Source organism: Bos javanicus, chromosome 19 (genome assembly GCF_032452875.1).
Source record: "Bos javanicus breed banteng chromosome 19, ARS-OSU_banteng_1.0, whole genome shotgun sequence".
In the NCBI taxonomy this organism is placed as follows: Eukaryota; Metazoa; Chordata; class Mammalia; order Artiodactyla; family Bovidae; genus Bos; species Bos javanicus.
The window spans coordinates 27,944,702-27,964,402 of record NC_083886.1 but is presented as its reverse complement, the minus strand read 5'-3'; the positions used below and the strand labels follow the sequence as shown (position 1 = coordinate 27,964,402).

The following is a 19,701-nucleotide window of genomic DNA, read 5'->3' as shown; positions in this document are numbered from 1 at the left end:
AAGAACACACCGACTCCATGCAACTTCCTCTGTGGGTCAGCCTCCCCCAGCTCGTCCACCACATCCTCCCCTTGGCCTGCGTCTCTGCAGCAGCCCCACGTCTCCTGCCCCTGTCCTTTATCATCAGCTGCTGCCAGCTTCGCCACACCTCCTCCCCGACCTTTGCTCCTGGCTTGTTTTTTCCTCTGGACTCGGGAACCTTGGGTTCACTTTCACTCACCGCCTGTCCTTTCCGAGAGCCTCACCATGTGCACCGGCAAGTGTGCCCGCTTCGTGGGGCTGTCTCTCATCCCCCTCTCCCTGGTCTGCATCGTGGCCAACGCCCTCCTGCTGGTGCCCAACGGGCAGACCACCTGGACCAAGGACCACCTCAGCCTGCAAGTCTGGCTCATGGCTGGCTTCGTTGGCGGGGGCCTGATGGTGAGAGGACTGGCCAGGGCACATGGGCCATGGGAGGGAGCACCACTCTCTGGGGTCCTGACCAGGAGCGGGAGAGAGTGAATGGAAAGGATGGTGGTGGCTTGGTGGGGACCGGGAGCCCATCCAGCCTGCCCCCAAATGCTAAGCACTGCGTAGGGTTGCTGCTCGGCCCCAGGGTCCTGAGCTGAACGTCTGAGCTGAATGAGAAGGAAGGAGCCTCACTGCTCTCAACTGTTTCCTCCTGGGTAGGGAGCTGGTCCTCCCAGCCCTTCCCTGTCCCCACTGCTGAGCAGATGCTGGGAACACCTCATGACAAGGGTTGAGACAGAAGGAACAGCTGGTTCCCAGGGAGGTTATCGGGTTAAGATAATAATGGCCTCAGTGTGTGTGTGTTGGGGGGGGGGGGTGGTTTACAGTGATAGCATGGTGTCTGGAGCCAGGTAGCGATGTCGCAGATCAGTCATTCTACCTATCAGCTCAGTGTCACCTCCTCCACTTCCCTGTCCAACATTTCTGGATGCCCACCACGCACTGGGCACTAACAATAAACTCAGAACCTAGGTCAGTGTGGTGGAGAAGGGGTCCCCGTTGCTTTCTGGAGACCAGGACCTGTCAGGAAAAGTGGGGGAAGGTGAGACACAGATTTCCCGGATTTCTTAACCCCTGTTTGCCAACCCCTCCCTGTGTAGGGGAACTTTTTTGTTTGTGCTCCACATGGCATTTGGGATCTTAGTTCCCCCACCAGGGATTGAACCCATGCTCCCTGTAGTGGAAGCACAGTCTTAACCACTGGACCACCAGGGAAGTTCCAAGGGACTGTCAAGTGAGTTTAACATCTTTATGGCCTGAAGGCAAAAGATTTATCCCCCGCACTGTTCCCCACTTCTCAGCAGGGCTGACTGATGAAATTCTCTAGGGGAATGCTTCATCTTTGTTTCTTTTGCTGACCACAGCTCCGTTCGCTAAATGGGGAACGAACTGAGCTTTTCCTTTATACAACAATCTCCTCTTACCAGGGCTTCCCTGGTGGCACAGATGATAAAGAATCCGCCCGAAATGAGGGAGACCTGGGTTGGGAATATCCCCTGGAGAAGGGCCTGGCAACCCTCTCCAGTATTCTTGCCTGGAGAATTCCCATGGACAGAGGAGCATGGCGGGCTACAGCCCATGGGGTCACAAAGAGTCGGACATGACTGAGCGACAAAGCACCCCTCTCACCCCCTGCCCCAAGGCCTTTTCTCCTACTCTTCCTCTCGCATGGATTTATGGCAGTTGGACTCCACTCCATACCTCTGATCTCAACCCTCTTCAAGACATCACACTCCTCCCAGCCCTACTCCCTCACTTCCTGTCATATCACACCCCTTTGCCAGCCCAAACCAACACCACCTCCCCACAATCTCACCAGCCTGCTTCTGGGAAGCAGGTGAGATCAGCGGTGGGCAGAGGCCAGAGCATCTACACCCCCGAAAAAGCACAGTGAGGAATCTGAATTTTATTATAAGTGCAGAGTAAACTACTGAAGGACTTTTTAGCTTTTTAAAAGTCATACAGACAACTTCCCAGATCCTTAATATACAGTTCAGTGAATTTTTATAGAGGGGACATACTTATGTTCTGGGCACTTAGATCAAGATCTGGGTCATTACAAGAATCCCAGACAGGCCTTCTACCAGGCCCTACTCCACACTGCCAAGGGCCCCACTATCCTGACTTCTACCCAGAGGTTAGATTTGTCTGTTTAGCACTTTATATAAATGGAATCCTACACTGTGGACACTTTTGTTCTGACTTCTTCAGATCAAAATTACATATGTTTGTGAGTTTCATCCATATTAGTATACAATACTGTAGTTTATTATTTCTTATGCATTCCATTGTGTAAATATTACCACAATTTATTTAAACATTCTACTGTTGATGGATATTTGGATAGTTCCAAACTTGGATTTATTCCAAATAATGTTCTCTAAACATTCCTATAAATGTCTTTAGGTGAATGTATGTTTGCATGTCTATTGGATAGATACCTACAGAGTAAAACTGCTGAGTCTTAAGGTATGCAAATATTCAGTGCTAACAGATATCACCAAAGAGTTGTCTGAAGTACTTATAGCAATTGTATTCCCATCAGTAAAGTATGAGAGTTCTAATTGCTCCATATCCTGTTGGATATGGCTGGCTGCTGGGTGGACAGTGGACAGTAGGAGGTCAGCAGTGGCTGCAGGAAGATCAACTGAGGTTACTACAATTGTCCAGGAGAGATAACAATGGTGTGGACAAGTCCAGTGGCCACGGAGATGGAGAAAAGTAAACAGACCCAAGCTATAAACTCAGTGCTTCCTCCTGCTTCTTCAATTACCTCTTTTCACTGAGACAAAGAAAGAGCAGAGAGTGAGACAGAGGAGCTCAGAGAAAAAAAGGAAATAAACACTTTGGCTAAAAAAGCAAAAATTAGGGACTTCCCTGGTGGTCCAGTGACTAACACTCTGTGCTTTCAGTGCATGGGGCCCAGGTTCAATTCCCAGTCAGGGAACTAGATCCCACATGCTACAACTAAAGAGTTCACATGCTGCAGCTAATAGATCCTGCATGCTGCAACTAAGACCTGGTGTGCATGCCATCACTCAGTCATGTCTGACTCTTCGTGACCCTATGGACTTGGTCCCCCACCAGGCTCCTCTGTCCATGGGGTTCTCCAGGTAAGAAAACTGGAATGGGTTTCCAGGTCCTCCTCCAGAGGATCTTCCAGACTCAGGGGTTAAACCCATGTCTCTTACAGTCTCCTGCATTGACAGGCAGGTTCTTTACCACTACTGCCACCTGGGAAGCCCAAGACTTGGCACAGCCAAATAAATAAATACACAAACTTTTAAAAAATCACAAACAAGGAAGTCATTTGAAGTTGATAAATCCAAAAGATAAATCCAGGTGTCTCTGGGTCCAAGAGCCTCCAAGTAAGTGATATAACCAGACAGGCTAAACAAGGGGGCCCGCTCTGGCCCCAGACCTGCCATGAGACAAGGAAGAGGGAAGAGCGTCTAGAGGAAAGTTTACTCAACTCTGCAGGTGTTTCTGTAAGGTTGCTGTGAATGATGTAATGGAACTAAAGCTCTCAGCTTCTCCCTTGGAGAAGACCCAAATGTTGCCTTATTGGTGTGAGATAGACCAGGAAGACAGGGAGGCAAAGATCCAGACAGCTGCAGAATTATAGAGATGGGAGATAAGCAAAGAACCTGGTTGGGTGCAACAAAGCTAAGGCTGAAGCCAAAGGGAGGGCTCCTCAGACACCTTCATAGAGTTCAGTCTTGACAGGTGACTATTTGAGGAGACTCTAAGGGATTGGATCAGGGAAAAGATCAATTGAAAGTGAAGTTCAATCTGGTGGTAGCAGGACTTCCCTGGTGGTCCAGTGGCTAAGACTTTGCACTCCCAATGCAGGGGAACTGGATTTGATCCCTGCTGGGATCAAGCTGAAACTAAAGATTCCGCATGCCTCAGCAAAGATCAAAGATCCGTTTGCTGAAACTAAGATCCGTTGCAGTAATAAAAAAAAAAAAATCTGGTAATAGCAATGTAGGATTGAGTATGGGCACAGGGCAAGAGACATGGAAACCCAACAGGGAGAATGAGCACATCCTTCTTGTGGGAGGTGACTGGGGACTAACGGGGTGGAAGAAAGGACTGACAGATTCAAGAGCCACTGAAGGACTTGAGGTCTGGCTCGGTATGGAGGATTCAAGTTTTCAGGACTGAGTGACCTGGAGGATATTTCCACTGATGGAGACAAGAAACCCAAAGGGAGATGAATTTTGGGGGGAATAAACTGTGAAGTCAGTATGAGGTTGGATGAACTTGAGTTAAAACCAAGACATACAAATGAACAGACCCTTCAGGCAGTCAGATCTGAATTTGAAGGTATTGATTCAGGAGACAACTATTGTTAGAAGCAGCAGCTGACACCCTGGTAGGGGGTGCGCTCTCTAAGGACTACCACAGGAGAAAGAAAGACAGGATCAGGGTTGTATCTTGAGGATTCCCACCCTTCCCATCAGAGTCTTCACTTACATACTCCTCCACCCTCTATCATAATCCCAGTTCACCAGACACTCCAACACCACTATTCCTTCCTGTTGCCGAGGGACTTTATACTTATTGACCATTTATTCTGAGTTAGTCTTCACATCAAGTCAACCTGTTATTTCATTAAATCCTGACAACAGCCATGGGAGGTACGCAGACCCATTTTACAGAGGACAAAACTGAGACCCAGAGAGATGAATAAATTCATGGAGTGTGAAATGAGCACAAGTTTGGCATCAAACCCAGGCTTCCTGATTCCCATTCACTTGGGCACCTACTATATACTGAGATTTATGGGGGATATAAGGATATTGGGGCTCTACCCTCCTGGAGGCTACAATCTGGACAGAGATAAGTTGGCACATAAATACAGATAAACTTAAAGCAGAGCCCCAGAGTATTGCAGGAAAAGTAGAGATAAGGTCTCCTTATAGTTCAAAGGGCTGAAGGCATCACAGGAAACTTCCAGGAGGAGGTAAGCATCGATGCAAGTTGGGGACCTGCTGGCCTTGCTATTACATCGACTCTCCTCCAATAGGTACTTTGTCCGGGAATTTCTGCCGTCCGGGCCGGGGGCAAAGGCTGTTGTGGTGCAGGCTGCTGTGGAAATCGCTGCAGGGTAAGATCCAAATTAAGATGGGGCTCAAGGGACTTTCTTGGTGGTCTAGTGGTTAAGACTCTGTGCTCCTAACACAGGGGGCCCAGTTTGATCCCTGGTGGGGGGAAATAAGATCCCATATGCCATAGGACACAACTTTAAAAAACTAGTACAATTTTAAAATAATAATAAAGACAGGATTCAGCTTCGCTCTTTGAACCGGTTTTCGAAGAACCACATCTAAAGCCGTGGTCTCTCTACTGAATTCCCAGCTTCATGAGCACCTCTGCAGAGTCCTAGGCTCCATCTCACCACTCCCTCGCACCGACAAATATTAGGCTTCAGTGGGCCTGACCAGAGGGGACTACAGCCCCCTTGAAACTCCATGGCCACCGGCTCTTAGGATTAAGCGGAACTCCAGTCCCGGCATTTGACGGGAAGTGTATTTTTAACGACACTGGAAAAGATGGGGTGGCGGGGGGACGGGGCCAGGCACGGTTTGCCCACGAGTAGGTAGGGGACGGCCCAACACACCTCTCATTGCGCTGTGCATGTAGATGCTGCGCTCAGTCTTCTGCTCAGCTATCGGGTTGCTTGGCGCCATCTACTGCCTCTCGGTCTCGGGAACCGGGCTCCGAATTGGACCACAGTGCTTAATGAACGGCTCCTGGGATTACCACTTCCAAGACACCGCGTAAGGCTTAGCCTGTATTCGTGGCCCTGCCCCATTCTCTGTCTCTGCCCACCTGCCTTTCCCACGCGGACCGGGGAACCTAGGCCGGACTCGGCTTTGAGACTGCTTCCTCCACGTGGGCCAAACGAGCTCTGTGTATATCCCCCTCGGCGCCTGCGCGGGGCGGGAAGCCCCAGGTTGGGGGGGGGGGGGGGGGAGGCGCGCTCCGCGTGACCTCCTGCTCTCGCGTGACCCTGCCCCACCCGCAGAGGCTCTTACCTGCTCAACCGCACGCAATGGAACTTGTGCGTGGAGCCGCCCGATGTGGTCCTCTGGAACGTGACGCTCTTCTCGCTGCTGGTGGCCGCATCGTGCCTGGAGATCTTGCTCTGTGGGGTGCAGCTGGTGAACGCATCCATTGGTGTCATCTGTGGCGATTGCAGGAAGAAGCAGGTGGGACGGTGTGGGATGGAGCTGGCAAGGAAACCTATCTGCTCCCTGGCTGTGTCCTGTCCTCACTTTATCTTTTCCGCAGGGCTCCTCTCAGTGAGGCTCCATCTACGTGATCCATCGCTCCTGGATACCCACCTGGCCCGCCCCAACCCTGGAATAAACTAGAGTATTTAGAGTTCTCTTCCGCGTCTCAGATTGTGCCCTTATACAAGGAGTGTTGGAAGGCCTCCAGGTACACCGTTGCTTGGGGCTCTTATACCTTGCTTGCTATTTTCTTAATAAATACTGAGCTGTTGGTGCACTGAAAGTACTGTATAAACAAGACAGGCAAGTTCTGTGCTCTTACAGAATTTAACATTCCAGGGGTTAGAAGATGGACAGTTTTTAAGAGGCAATAGATTATTTCAGTTGGTGATAAGCACTTTTTAAGAACATGGAGGTAATGGGGATAGATATTCACTGACGCATGACCTTTTTCATAAGACAAAGTTCAAGAAAGAAAAATTGGACCTGAAATCTGGTGGATGGGCTAATCATCTGGACTGTTGGGAGAGTCCAGGCAGAGAGGGCAGCAAGGACAAGGACACTTAATAGGACTCAATGTACAGAAAAGCCACTGTTTGAGTTTTGTAGGGGGAAGAAAAGGAAACATATGGAAAAGACAAGCTTCCCAGGTGGCTCAGTGGTAAAGAATCCACCTGCCAAAGCAGGAGATGAGGGTCTATCCCTGGATTGGGAAGATCTCCTGGAGGAGGAAATAGCAACCCACTCCAGTATTCTTGCCTGGGAAATCCCCTGGACAGAGGAGCCTGGTGGGCTACAGCCCATGGGGTCATAGAGTCGGACTCCACTGAGTAACTGAGCAGGCATGCATGGAAAAGACATGTTAGTCTCCTAAATTCTAGAAAGTGAAGCCTTAAGACAATATAGCATTGTCACCTAATTTGGTAGAAGTTTCTTAATCTGGGGTCACTGGTGGTTCAGAAAGGAAACAACCTGGGCTCTTAATGGGGATGACACGTTTGCAGAGGCTGTCGGAAAAGCAAGGACTTCCTCAACCTGTAAGCAAAATCTGTTTCAGTGCATTTGTTTCTTTTTTTTTTTTTTTCCTGAGCTATGGGTCGGTAACTTTCTGTAGCTTGCCCTAGACTTCTGAGTGTGCTTAGTCGCTCACTCGTGTCTGGCTCTTTGCGACCCTATGGACTGTAGCCCACCAGGTTCCTCTGTCCATGGGAATTTTCCAGGTAAGAATACTGGAGTGGGTTGCCATGCCCTCCTCCAGGGGATCTTCCCAACCCAGGGATGGAACCCAGGTCTCCCGCATTGCAGGCGGATTCTTTACTGTCTGAGCCAGCAGGGAAGCCCAGATTTCTGAGACCAACCCCATTGGCTTGGCCCAATGCCAGGTTAAGAGGAACACGGGGCGACGCAGTTTCCCATCCCTAAAACAAGCCAGACCAAAGCCAAGACAGAGAAACTTTAATAGCGGAGGTGGGACGAGGCTAGGGGCTGGGGAGGACGGCGATGGTATCAATTGCGGCAGCAGAAAAAGAGCGCGTCGTTGATGGCGGTGTCGTCGAGGAGGCCTTGAGGCTGCTGGATCTTGGTCTGCAAGCCGCATATGCCTTTAGGACAAAGCTCACTCCAGTTTCCGAAGTCTCCCCAGGTCAGGCCCGGCCCCTGCAGCTCCGTGCCGTCGGAGCAGAGGAAGCGAACGTTGTTCGCAGCTGTGTTGTCCCCAAAGGTCACGGGTGCCTCCACTCGAAGCGAGAAAGCCACCAGGAAGCCGCCGACGGGACACCACAGCGGCTCACTCCACCATCCCCACCTGCGGAGGAAGCGAAGACGCACTGGCTTCGCGGTGCCCCCTACCCACCTCCAGCCCGACTCAGGCCTCAGGGGCTTCCCCGCCAGGTGCTCAGTCACCTGACCTCCACAGAGATGCGGGCGGGTGATGTGGGGTGGGAGGGGGCGGTCTCCCACCCGCTTCCCATTTCTAAACCTACTGGAGGAACCTGCCCGTCGGGAGGGGAGGGGATGTGTGTAACCGAGGGTAAGGGGCCTACCCCGACCCTAGGGGATCCTCGGCCCCTGCCCCCCACCTTCCAGACTGGGACTCCACCACGTGTGCGTTGAGATCCGCTTGCCCGCGCGCGCAGTGCAGCCGGATCCCATTCAGGGCCGTGTCATCGCCAGGAATGCCTTGCGGGGGCTCCACCTGGGCGACCGACGACGAGTCAGAAGACTGCCACCCTCGGCTCTGGGGTCCCCTCCGAGACCGAGGCATGAGTCCCTACCTTGAGCGAGAACCCGCTGGCGAAGAATCCGTCAGGACACATCTCGGGCCAGGCCCAGTCGCCCCAGGGGCCCCCGTTGGTCACCTCGATGACCGACATGTAGCTGTCTGCTCCTGCGTACCCCAAGCAAGTGGCCTGCAGCAGCAGCAGTGGCAGCGGCAGCTTGGCTCCTGCTCCTAGCTCCATCCCGCAGCCTCCGTGAGCCCAGGCGCCTTAGCAGGCTTAAAAGCAACCTTTGCTTTTAAGAGGGCTCGGATTGCGGAAGGGCCACCCGGATAAAGTGAAATTCAAAACTAATCCGGTCCAGTCGGGAAGCCTACAGACTTAACTCTCAGCCCAGCGCCAGAGGAGAAGGGGCAGCAAGAACCCACGAGTTTGAAAAACCAGCCACTTACACAACGTTACAAACTTTAAACCAAGAATCATGGTTCACGTTTTGCAGGCATATTTTATTTAATCCACAAAACAATTTTAGGCGGTGGAAATTACCCTTCCTATTCTGCAGATGAGGGAACTGGGGCTGCAAAAATGGCAAACAATTTGCCTAAGGTCACAGCCAGCAAACCGGGGAACGTTCCAGCATTGGGAAATTGGGAACCCAAGGCTAGGGATGAAAGTGATGGTTCCAGAATCCCAGGGGACAGGGACCCCAGGGACCTCCAGGATGTGAGAGAGCATCAGAGACAGGGTAAGAAAGAATCCATGAACTATGGGAGCTAGGAAGCATCGTGTGAGTGGTTGGAGTCCTGACTCCTTGAGAATCTGGGACACGTCTCTCTCTCAAAAGAAACTGTACACAGAGACAGGGAAGAAGTCTAATAAGTTTACGGATAGGTGGCTGAGGACAGGAGATGCTATTTATTCCATTTCTTCCTGTATCCTTTCCCTCAATGTTTTCCCCCCTATGACCACCAGGGGGACTCCTAATTGGAAAAAACAAACCAGAAAAAAAAAAAAAAAACACCGCTCAGGTTCCTTGTGGGGAGTAGTGAAAAATGAAAGAAAGTGAAGTCACTCAGTCGTGTCCGACTCTTTGGGACCCCATAGACTGTCGCCTACCAGGCTCCTCTGTCCATGGGATTTTCCAGGCAAAAGTACTCAAGTGGGTTGCCATTTCCTTCGCCAGGGGATCTTCCTGACCCAGGGATCGAACCCAAGTCTCCTGCATCCCAGGCAGAGGCTTTACAGTCTAAGCCGCCAGTGGGGAGTAGTACCAACCCTCATTGGCCTGCCCCTCACGCACACTCCTGTGTTTTATTCAATACATACTTATTTAGAAACAATGTGTTGTGTCTCAGGTAGTATTCTAAATGCTATAAATAGAGTAGCAAACATGAAAAAGCCCCTGTCTTCATCAGAGCTCACATCCCAGTTGGAGACAGATGATAAATTCTTCAACGCACCTTGAGCTCTGTAAAGGCACATTTCTATTCCTGGGGCCTAGTACAGGGCCTGGCATGTGGAGGTATTTATAAAGGTTGGTTTGACTGAGGAATCATTTTGGAGGTTTAAAGAATTAAACAAATGTAAAAGGAGACAGCCTAAAGTATATAACTGAGACATCAGGCTTCCAGGTCAAGACAAGGTCCCCTGAGGATAGGATGGGGCTTCCCAGGTGGTGCTAGTGGTAAAGAACCTGCTTGCCAATGCCGAAGACATAAGAAATGCAGGTTCGATCTGGGGGTTGGAAAGATCCCCTGGAGGAGGGCCTGGCAACCCACTCCAGTATTCTTGCCTGGAGAATCCCCATGGACAGAGGAGCCTGGTGGGCTACAGTCCATCATGTTACAGAGTCAGACAGGACTGAAGTGACTTAGCACATATGCATGAGGATAGGATAATTTAGAAGTGGGTGTTCCCTGGGTCCCAGGTGCCCCATGCTTGAACTTAAAAAGTAAGATTTATGGAACAATTGTGGTAAGCTTTTCCATTTACAGTGTTTGCACATATGATATCATTTAATCCTCACATGAGGCCTTACAAAAGAACCTATTATTATCCTCAATTTACAGTGGAGGAACTCAAGCCCAGAGTCAGCTTAAGGCCCACCATTGTTCCTTGGAGGACCTGCTTCTGACCTCAGCCTCTCTTCACAGTACCCAGGCTGCCTCTTACTACCACCCAGCCTTCAGGGAAGGGAAATGTAAGGGACATGTCACTGCTACCGAATCCCCTAAATTCTCTTCATTCCAGTCCCTCACCCCTCGGATGCTGCCCTCTGGGGCAAAGGGCACAGGGGAAGGGGCCTTGGTAGGTTAATTATTAACTCTCTGCACCTCAGGCACTGCGGCTTCTCTCCCCTCCTGGAGGCGGAGGGACAAAGCCCTGCTAGCGGCTGGCAAGAGGGCGGTGGTTCCTGCTGCAGCCATGGGGGTCGCACTGCCGGGGCAGATGCCGCGGCGGTGGCTGCACAGCGCAATTCCTCTTGCTGTCTTCGCGCTACTGCTTGTTTATCTCTGGGCTCGGAATCTTCGTGAGTATTCCGTTCTCTCACCTGCTCTGGGAGGAACCGGGGAATCCAGGCCTTGGGGATCTAAGGCCTCACCTAAGGCCCTCACCGCTCTGTCCCGCCTCCCCCTCTCAGGCTGTGGATCTGGGACGCAGTCCTGCATTGCGGAGGGGCCGCCGCCTTTCCAGGTACGCTACCGGCAGGGCTGGAACTGGGAGCTCCTGGCGGGGTCCTGAGCAGTGGGAAGTGGACCAGTCTGAGGATCTGATGAAGGGCAGGCCCTCCTCCTACTCGCCCCTCTCCCGTCAGAAGCTGAGAGTCTAGCCAGAGGAACACCAGCTAGATCTAAGGAATAATTTATTCAGAGCCCAACTGGGCTGCTTGGCGAGCCCAGCAAGCTAGGGGTTCTGCTCCCATCTCGATGCCCTCAAATCTAACCTGCAGGTCCAGCAACAGTCGGGACCCGTGGAGGGCGCGGAATGGGAAGAGCCTCAGTGTCTGGGCCCCCAGGGGATGCTGGGCCGTATAATGAGGCAGTTCCGCGCCAGTCTGAAGCCGGAAGGGGACGTGGAATTGTCACAGTACCTGGCAGGATGGAGGGATCTAGTCAGGTGAGTGATCTCTCTCCTCCCATCCAGTCCCCTCCTCTTGGTGGCTCCATCGCCCTCTCGCAAACCTTCCTACCCTTCCCACCATCACACACACACACAGGTTCGTAACTCCCCTCGGCTCCATCTTCGCCTTCGCCACAAGCGAGGCCTCAGCCAAAGTGACAGCCCTCGAAGCTCTGGTGCACGGCCCACAGGCCGCGCACTACACGTCCCTGGGGACGATGGTGGCGTGGGAGCGGCCCGAGATCGCCTCATCGCCCTCGAGGGCTTCAGGCTCGGTATCCATGCTCCTGCTACACCGTGCGCTACGCTGGTCCCAGCTCTGCCTCCACCGGGTGGCGACCGGGATGCTCGGAGGCCCGGACGCCGGCGTTCAGTGCAGCGACGCTTATGGTACGGCCCTGGCCCCGCATCACTCCTGGCTCGTCCGTCAGGCTGCCCACCTCGCATTCCTCGCTTTCCCGGGTCGCGGCCGCTTACTCAAGCTGATGTGTCCCGGAGCCAGAGAGACGGAGGCGAGGGCCGCGCTGGCCCGGGCCGCGGGCACCCTGGAGGACGTCTACAACCGTACCCAGGGCTTATTGGCTGAGCGCGGCTTGCTCGAGCTGGCCTGATGCCTGCTGGCGGAAGGAAGGAAGCCTACCGGGGAGGTGTCGGTGCAGCTGGGGTTGAGCCCTCTGCTGGCCTCTCGGCGCCAGGCGCATGGTCACCACATACCCCGCCTCCGTGGTGACGTCACCAACCCGGCGTGGGTGGGGTTTTAGCCTCTTCCTCTATATCTGCAATCTCCCGGAGGAGGGAGGAACAGGGGGGAATAAAAACAGTGGGGCTATTCCCTGATAGCCGTCGACTTAGGGCGTTTTGTGCGATGATGGCAGGCGCTTAAGGGAAATAGGAAAAATAGATGCGGGAAGATGAAGATGTGCTATTCCTATTCCCCGCCGCCGAGAGACTCGCTACCCCTGACCTGTCTCAGTCATTCCTACAGCTTCACTTGTCCACTACATGCCACGTTTCCAGTCCAGACCTGTCCCCTGAGCTCCAGCCCCCATAAAGCCAACCCTTTCCCGGACATCTCCACATGACACCGCAAATGCAACACATCCTACACGGATCCAGTCACCTCCTCCCAGAACCGCACCCCTTCTTATGTTTCCTGTCTTAATAAATGACACCCTTTCCCGTCAGCTACCCAAGGCTAAAACCTGTGCTAAAAACTCACGTCAAGCAGGCGCCAACTCAATAACGTTCGTTTGTTGCCTCCAGTGAACAAAGTTATACACTGATAACTCCCAAATTATAACTCCAACCCACTTTCCCCTGGATTCCAGAATACTACGTATACTCGTCCTTATTCCACATCTCCATGTGGATTTCAACGAAACATAGCAAACTCAAGTCCAAAACTGAGCTTCCGATAGCCTCGCCTCCTAAAATGCTCCATAGTCCTCACTACCTCAGTAAATGACAATTCCATTCTTCCACGTCCTTAAGCTAAAAAAACCTTGTGGTCATCCAGACTCTGGTTTCTCTTTTATCATACCCACCTCCAATCTGTCAAATTCTATTTCTTACTATTTCCACTGCTACCCACCTATGAAGTCCATTTTATCTATCACTTGGATTGTTTCAATAGCCTCCAGTTTCTCTCTCCCATACTTTACTTCCCTACGGCATATTTTCAAAAAAGCAGCCACAGTGATCTTTAAAATGTAGAGCATATCATGTCACTTCCCTGCTCAACATTTTCCAATGGCTTCCTATTGCACTTAGATGAAAACTTTTAAAAACTTAAGCAGAAGATTTTCTGGATCATATCTTCAGTTGAGAAGGATGAAAATTTTCTCAAAAGTCCTCTGTGATATGATTCTACTAGCCAAAGTGACCTCCTCAATATCCATTGAATGTGTTAGGCAGGGGCTTCCCTGGTGGCTCAGTGGTAAAGAATCTGCCTACCAATGTAGGATTCTTGGGTTCAATCCCTGGGCTGGGAAGATCCCCTGGAGAAGGAAATGGCAACCCATTCCAGTATTCTTGTCTGGGAAATCCCATGGACAGAGGAGCCTGGCCTGCTGTAGTCCTTGGGGATTGCAAAAGTCAAATACAACTTAGCAACTAAACAACAACAACATGTCAGGCAAGATCCTGCCTCAGGACCATTGTACTTGCTCTTCTCTCTGTCCAGAATGCTTTTCTCCAATATATACAAATGACCTCCCTCCTTCCTTTTGGTCTTTATTTACATGTCTCCTGAGTGAAACCTGCCTTGATTATTCTTTCTAAAATTTCAACACACACATACACACACACTTCCTATCTCCCTTCCTTGCTTTGTTTTTCTTCTTAGTATAATTCACTATCTAACATACTATATAATTTTTTTTTGTCTTCCCCAATAGAAAGTTCCATGGGGCTAGGATTTGTCTACTTTGTTCCCAGATGTACTATCAGTGCCTTAAATGGTGTCTGGCACCTAGCAGACATTCAACAGCTCTTTGATGAGTGAATGTATGAGGAAGCACTAAAAATAGTTCAGATGATTGCAGTTAAGAGTGTCAAAAACACCAATACAGTATACTAACGCGTATATATGGAATTTAGAAAGATGGTAATGATAACCCTGTAAGTGAGACAGCAAAAGAGACATAGATGTATAGAGCAGTCTTTTGGACTCTGTGGGAGAGGGAGAGGGAGAGGGTGGGATGATTTGGGAGAATGGCATTGAAACATGTATAATATCATATATGACATGAATCGCCAGTCCAGGTTCGATGCATGATACTGGATGCTTGGGGCTGGTGCACTGAGACGACCCAGAGGGATGGTATGGAGAGGGAGGAGGGAGGGGGGTTCAGGATGGGGAACACGTGTATACCTGTGGCGGATTCATGTTGATGTATGGCAAAACCAATACAATATTGTAAAGTAATTAACCTCTAATTAAAATAAATAAATGTATATTTTTTAAAAAAAAGAGTGTCAAAAAGAAAAGGGGATAGCACAACAATGTAAATGTACTTAATGCTATCGAATTGTATACCAAAAATGGTTAAAATGCTAATTTTATATTATTTATATTTTACTACAACAAAACATATTAAAAGAGGAGATGTGATTACAGTCAGGTGGGCAGGAGCAAGTTCACAAAGGCCCTTATAATCTATTATAGAGATGGGAGACTGTATCTTGAGAGTTAATTTTAAGCAAGAGTGTGTCAGGGTCATATTTTCAATTCAAACCCCAGCTCCAGCTGAAGTATGTAGAAATAGTATGGCAAGTTCATAGGAGGACCACTCCACACAATAACAGTCAATATATATTCTTCTCAAGCACACACGCAACCCCAGAATAGACCACAGAGTAGGCCGCAAGAGTCTCAAAATATTTTTAAAGGTTGAAGTCACAAAATCTTCTCCAACTAAGCCAAAATGAAATTAGAAATCAACAGTAAAAGGAAATTTGAAAAATTCACAAATATGTGGAAAGTAAAAAAGCACACTTTTAACACACTAGGTCACAGAAGAAATCACCAGGAAAATATTTTTTCTCCCCCACTCCAAGAAAAATACTTTGAGACTAGGGAAAGTGAAATCAAAGCACACCAAAACTTGGGATGTAGCATAAAAAGTGCTCAGAAGAAACTGTGGAGGTATATACACCTATATTAAAAATGAAGGGGGGGAAAATGAAGGGGACTTCCCTGGTGGTCCAGTGGCTAAGAGTCTGTGCTTACAGTGCAGGGGGGGCTGGTTTCAATCCCTAATCAGGGAACTAGATCCTGCATGCCACAACTAAGAGCCGGTGCAGCCAAAATACAAGTAAATAGCACAGGGAAGTATCCTTAATATCTTGTAATAGTCTATGATGGAAATATATATATAACTTAATCACTTTGCTATACACCTGAAACTAAAACAATATTGTAAATCAACTATACTTCAAATTTTTTAAAAGTTTGATGTTGGGAGTTCCCTAGTGGCCTAGTGGTTAGCATTTGGGGCTTTCACTGCTGTGAACCCCAGTCAGGGAACTGAGATCCTGCAAATCACAAGGTACAGCCAATATATAAAGAAATTAAAAAGCCTATTTTTAAAAGTTTGATGTTTTGCTTATGAAGAAGACAAAACGAAACAAAAGCCCTCTTAAATTAATAACAGTAAAAAAAAAAATCCAACTTTAAAATGGACAAAGCACTTTCCAAAAAGATGTGCAAATAGTCATTCAGCACATGAAAATACGCTCAATGTTACACAAGATATCACTTCACACCCTCTAAGACGGCTAAAGTTAAACATGCTCAGTAACGATTAGGAAGTGCAGAAATCGTAATCCTCATTCACGGTTAATGGGAATGTAAAACGAGGCAGCTGCTGTGCAAAAGGTGTAAATTCCTTAAAATGTTAAACAAAAAGTTATTACATGACCCAGCAATTTCATTCCTACTATATACTCCTAGGTATGTAACTAAGAGAAATGAAAATAGTGCGGTCACTGTAAACCGGAGATCCACAAGTCTATCATGAAGGTTCTTTGATCCGCAGTTCCGATCAGATTTATCAGTCCCGCCCGAACCAAGAGGAAAGTAGTCTTTCCATGCCGTTTGCGGGTTTTTCTGTTGAGTTTTTTTGGTTTGTTTGCCAGCCACGCTGCCATCAAGCGCTCCCTGTCGCAAAAGAACTTTCCCTATGCATTTCTTTTCCCTTCTGCCGTCAACCAGAAGTCCTCAGAACACGACTTAAAGAGAGTGACAGAGCGCTTTACGACAGTTGCTTTGCGGCAATATCGGAAGAGGAAGATGGCGGCCACCTTAGTAGCAGCTCGGGGGACCAGGCCGGCACCAGCCTGGGGGCCTGAGGCTATTGCCCCCGACTGGGAGAACCGGGAAGTTTCCACAGGGGTAAGGAAGAACTCGGGATTCAGGAGATATGCGCAAGGCTTGAAGAGATAGAAGGATAACGCTGGAGTGGGTTGGGAGAACTGAAGGGGCGGGAGGAGGGAGGTGGTCTGTGCGATGCGCTCAGGCAGGGGGAAAGGTATTATAAGGATGCAGGAGTGATGTGGTGGGAGGTGGAAGGTAGGCTGAGCGTGGGATTCTGGAATCTTGCAGGACGAAAGCTTAAGGCCAGGGTGGCCCTTTGGGAATTTGAGGATTGGAATTATGATACCCTGTGGGGTATTGAGACCCACCCCCTGTGAGATTTGATGATGGTTTGGTACTTCCCCGGTGGCTCAGACGGTAAAAGCTTCTGTCTACAATGCGGGAGACCCGGGTTCGATCCCTGGGTTGGGAAGATCCCCTGAAGAAGGAGATGGCAATCCACTCCAGTACTATATTGTCTGGAAAATCCCATGGACAGAGGAGCCTGGTAGGCTACAGTCCATAAGGGTCGCAGAGTCGGACACGACTGAGCGACTTCACTGTCACATTCTTTGGTGGCACACTACTTAACTCGTACTCTGGGGACTGGATAGACGGATCATTGAGGTTTGTGTGTGCTGGAGAATATGGAGAGGCCGACTCGCCCTTTATCCTTTTTTCCAGACCACTATCATGGCCGTGCAATTTGATGGGGGCGTGGTTCTAGGAGCTGACTCCAGAACAACCACTGGGTGAGCTCAGGACAGCTATGTGAAAGATCTTCTTCCCATCTTTCCCTTCCTTCCTTCCTTCCTTCCTTGGCTGCCAGCCCATGCTTATCCTCCTTGGGCTGCTGTGGGAACGGAGATTTCTCCCCTCCTGGGAGATCAGGATTTGTTCCATCTTTTACTACTTTGTAGTTCTCTAAACCTTTTGGTGAAATTCTTGCAAAACTTTGTTTTCCAGCCTGTTTCAGTTTAGATGAAGACTGATCGGGAATACTGGAATTCCTGTTGAGGTAGTGGATAGTGAAAGATGGAACTGGGAGACGGGTGGGCTCCTTCCTCACTATTCTGCCATCCTGCAGGTCGTACATTGCCAATCGAGTGACTGACAAGCTGACCCCTATTCACGACCGTATTTTCTGCTGCCGCTCAGGCTCAGCCGCTGATACCCAAGCAGTAGCTGATGCAGTCACTTATCAGCTTGGTTTCCACAGGTACTTGTGGGCAGGGGAAGAGCAAGTGTCTGAAAGGAGTTGGGACCTGACGGGCTGAATGGTCTGACACTGTCTTCCCTATGACTCTCTTCATCATCTAGCATTGAGCTGAATGAGCCTCCGCTGGTGCACACAGCAGCCAGCCTCTTTAAGGAGATGTGTTACCGATATCGAGAAGACCTGATGGCAGGAATCATCATTGCCGGCTGGGACCCCCAAGAAGGGGGACAGGTCAGACACCACCACCTCCAGAATGCTGGAGCCATGCCTTTTCAGTCTCTCCCCACCCCAGCCATTTTCTAGTTCTTTTTCCAGTCTCTGCATCACTTATTATTAACTTTACACAGACCACTCCCACAATGGACAGGTGAATGTGTATGTACAAATGATGACATTTTTCTCTCTCCGTCTGGTAGGTGTACTCGGTGCCTATGGGGGGTATGATGGTACGACAGCCCTTTGCCATTGGGGGCTCTGGGAGCTCCTATATCTATGGCTATGTGGATGCTACCTACCGGGAAGGCATGACCAAGGAAGAATGCCTGCAGTTCACTGCCAATGGTGAGAATTTGGGCTCCTGGGTCTGTGAGCCTAAATCTTCCTACCCAAGCCAGGTCAACATTCCTCTTCCCTTGCCTTGATCCCAGCATCTGACTGTGATTCTAACTTTCTTCTCTTAACCTAATTTTCTTTTATCCACAGCTCTCGCTTTGGCAATGGAGCGGGATGGCTCTAGTGGAGGGGTGATCCGCCTGGCAGCCATTGCAGAACCAGGGGTAGAGCGGCAGGTACTTCTGGGAGACCAGATTCCCAAGTTCACCATTGCCACTTTACCGCCTCTCTGAACCCTGAGGTCCTAAGATATGAGACACCCCATACATACCCCTTCAAAATTCAATAAACAGTTCATCAGTGAGAACCTGCGTGCTTTGGGGTTCTTTCTTTGACCTCTGGGCCATTCCTGTTTGTATAAATCACTGCCCTGAGTGAGCTGGGACGGACCCTTCTCCAGGCCATCATCCCCCATACTTTCTTTACCACATCCAGGCACTTGTGACAGGAGTGTGGTTGATGTGGGGGCTTTCCACAGATGTTCCACTCCCCTTGCTATTCAAGCCCAAGGTGGAACTCGAAATTCTCATGGAGACTGGAGTCACCTCCCCCCAGCCTGCCCCCTGTGAGGCTACTGGCTGTGAGGCCAGAAGGATTCCACATCTCTGACCCAGGCTCATGGTCCCCTGTCTTCACACTCACCTCTGTCACCTCATAAGAAGCAGCAATGTGACTTCTTTGGCTCTTGGGTGGAAGGTGGACCTTGATGCAAATGGAGTTTAAGATTGATGTCGAGTGGGAGAGAGCAGCCACTGGGAGTGCTGTGGGTCAGCTCCAGCGACCACCTTTCCTTTGGGAGGGTGATGGGAAGTCAGCTTTCAGTCCCTCGGATGGGAAACCAGGAGTGAACTCTGGCCCCTGCAAGACTGGCTGGAACCAGAGACCTCAGTGGTGCTCATTGACAGTGACTGACAGTCTTCCCTCATCTGTTTCTCCAGTCAGTGGCTAAGGGAACTGTGAAAGCCACATTTGGAAACCTGGTTCTAGAATATAATCCTGCCTTGGGGAATTCCCTAGTGGTCCCATGGTTAGGAACTAAGATCCCACAGGTCAAGTGACACGGCCAAAAAAACAAAAGCAAACAACACAATCCTGCCCTGGAAGATTTCAGAGGGTACAGAGGAATCTTCTTAAGGATGTGGGGAGGTCCTGGATTAAGTGAAGAATCTCTGACCCCAAACATGTGTGTCTCAAGCTTAAAATAACCACTGCAGAAGTTTTGATTTTCTGTAAAACCTGTTCTCCCGGTCTTCCCTGTCTCAAAGCATCTTTGATTGCTCTTTCCCCTATACTTCACAACCCTGCAAACTCCATCCTTCCACAGAAAGGCCTTTCCTAACTTGAATTTTAAGAAACACCACCACCCTTTTCTTACATTATCTGTTAATTTTCTTCACAGCAGTACATTTTAGTGTCTCCTATTACCAT

The 19,701-nt window shown here is 49.8% G+C and overlaps 4 protein-coding genes across 6 annotated transcripts; 3 read left to right on the top strand and 1 right to left on the bottom strand.

The window, feature by feature from the left end:
• The first annotated feature begins 84 nt into the window (after positions 1-84).
• Positions 85-6,406, top strand: TM4SF5 (transmembrane 4 L six family member 5). The gene is made up of 5 exons (XM_061390904.1): positions 85-420; positions 5,042-5,122; positions 5,659-5,795; positions 6,044-6,227; positions 6,310-6,406. The coding sequence occupies exons 1-5, from the start codon at positions 247-249 to the stop codon at positions 6,322-6,324; spliced, it is 591 nt and encodes a 196-aa protein (XP_061246888.1). The 5' UTR covers positions 85-246; the 3' UTR covers positions 6,325-6,406.
• Positions 6,407-7,689: 1,283 nt separating this feature from the next.
• Positions 7,690-8,772, bottom strand: VMO1 (vitelline membrane outer layer 1 homolog). The gene is made up of 3 exons (XM_061390903.1): positions 8,525-8,772; positions 8,330-8,445; positions 7,690-8,055 (listed from the first exon to the last, which is right to left on the bottom strand). Exons 1-3 carry the CDS (start codon positions 8,708-8,710, stop codon positions 7,758-7,760), a joined length of 600 nt encoding a protein of 199 aa, XP_061246887.1. The 5' UTR covers positions 8,711-8,772; the 3' UTR covers positions 7,690-7,757.
• A 42-nt stretch (positions 8,773-8,814) lies between these two features.
• GLTPD2 (glycolipid transfer protein domain containing 2) lies at positions 8,815-14,709 on the top strand. 2 transcript variants are annotated; one of them, XM_061390898.1, is made up of 4 exons: positions 8,815-10,667; positions 10,806-11,161; positions 11,418-11,584; positions 11,685-14,709. In XM_061390898.1, the coding sequence occupies exons 2-4, from the start codon at positions 10,892-10,894 to the stop codon at positions 12,196-12,198; spliced, it is 951 nt and encodes a 316-aa protein (XP_061246882.1). In that variant the 5' UTR covers positions 8,815-10,667; positions 10,806-10,891; the 3' UTR covers positions 12,199-14,709. The 2 variants fall into 2 exon arrangements, with proteins under 2 accessions (XP_061246882.1, XP_061246883.1); XM_061390899.1 differs by having other exon boundaries at positions 8,848-10,997; positions 11,109-11,161; positions 11,685-14,703.
• Positions 14,710-16,306: 1,597 nt separating this feature from the next.
• PSMB6 (proteasome 20S subunit beta 6) lies at positions 16,307-18,580 on the top strand. 2 transcript variants are annotated; one of them, XM_061390901.1, is made up of 6 exons: positions 16,307-16,481; positions 17,127-17,194; positions 17,530-17,661; positions 17,763-17,892; positions 18,078-18,222; positions 18,364-18,580. In XM_061390901.1, exons 1-6 carry the CDS (start codon positions 16,380-16,382, stop codon positions 18,504-18,506), a joined length of 720 nt encoding a protein of 239 aa, XP_061246885.1. In that variant the 5' UTR covers positions 16,307-16,379; the 3' UTR covers positions 18,507-18,580. The 2 variants fall into 2 exon arrangements, with proteins under 2 accessions (XP_061246885.1, XP_061246886.1); XM_061390902.1 differs by having other exon boundaries at positions 16,339-16,481; positions 18,344-18,504.
• Positions 18,581-19,701: the final 1,121 nt, after the last annotated feature.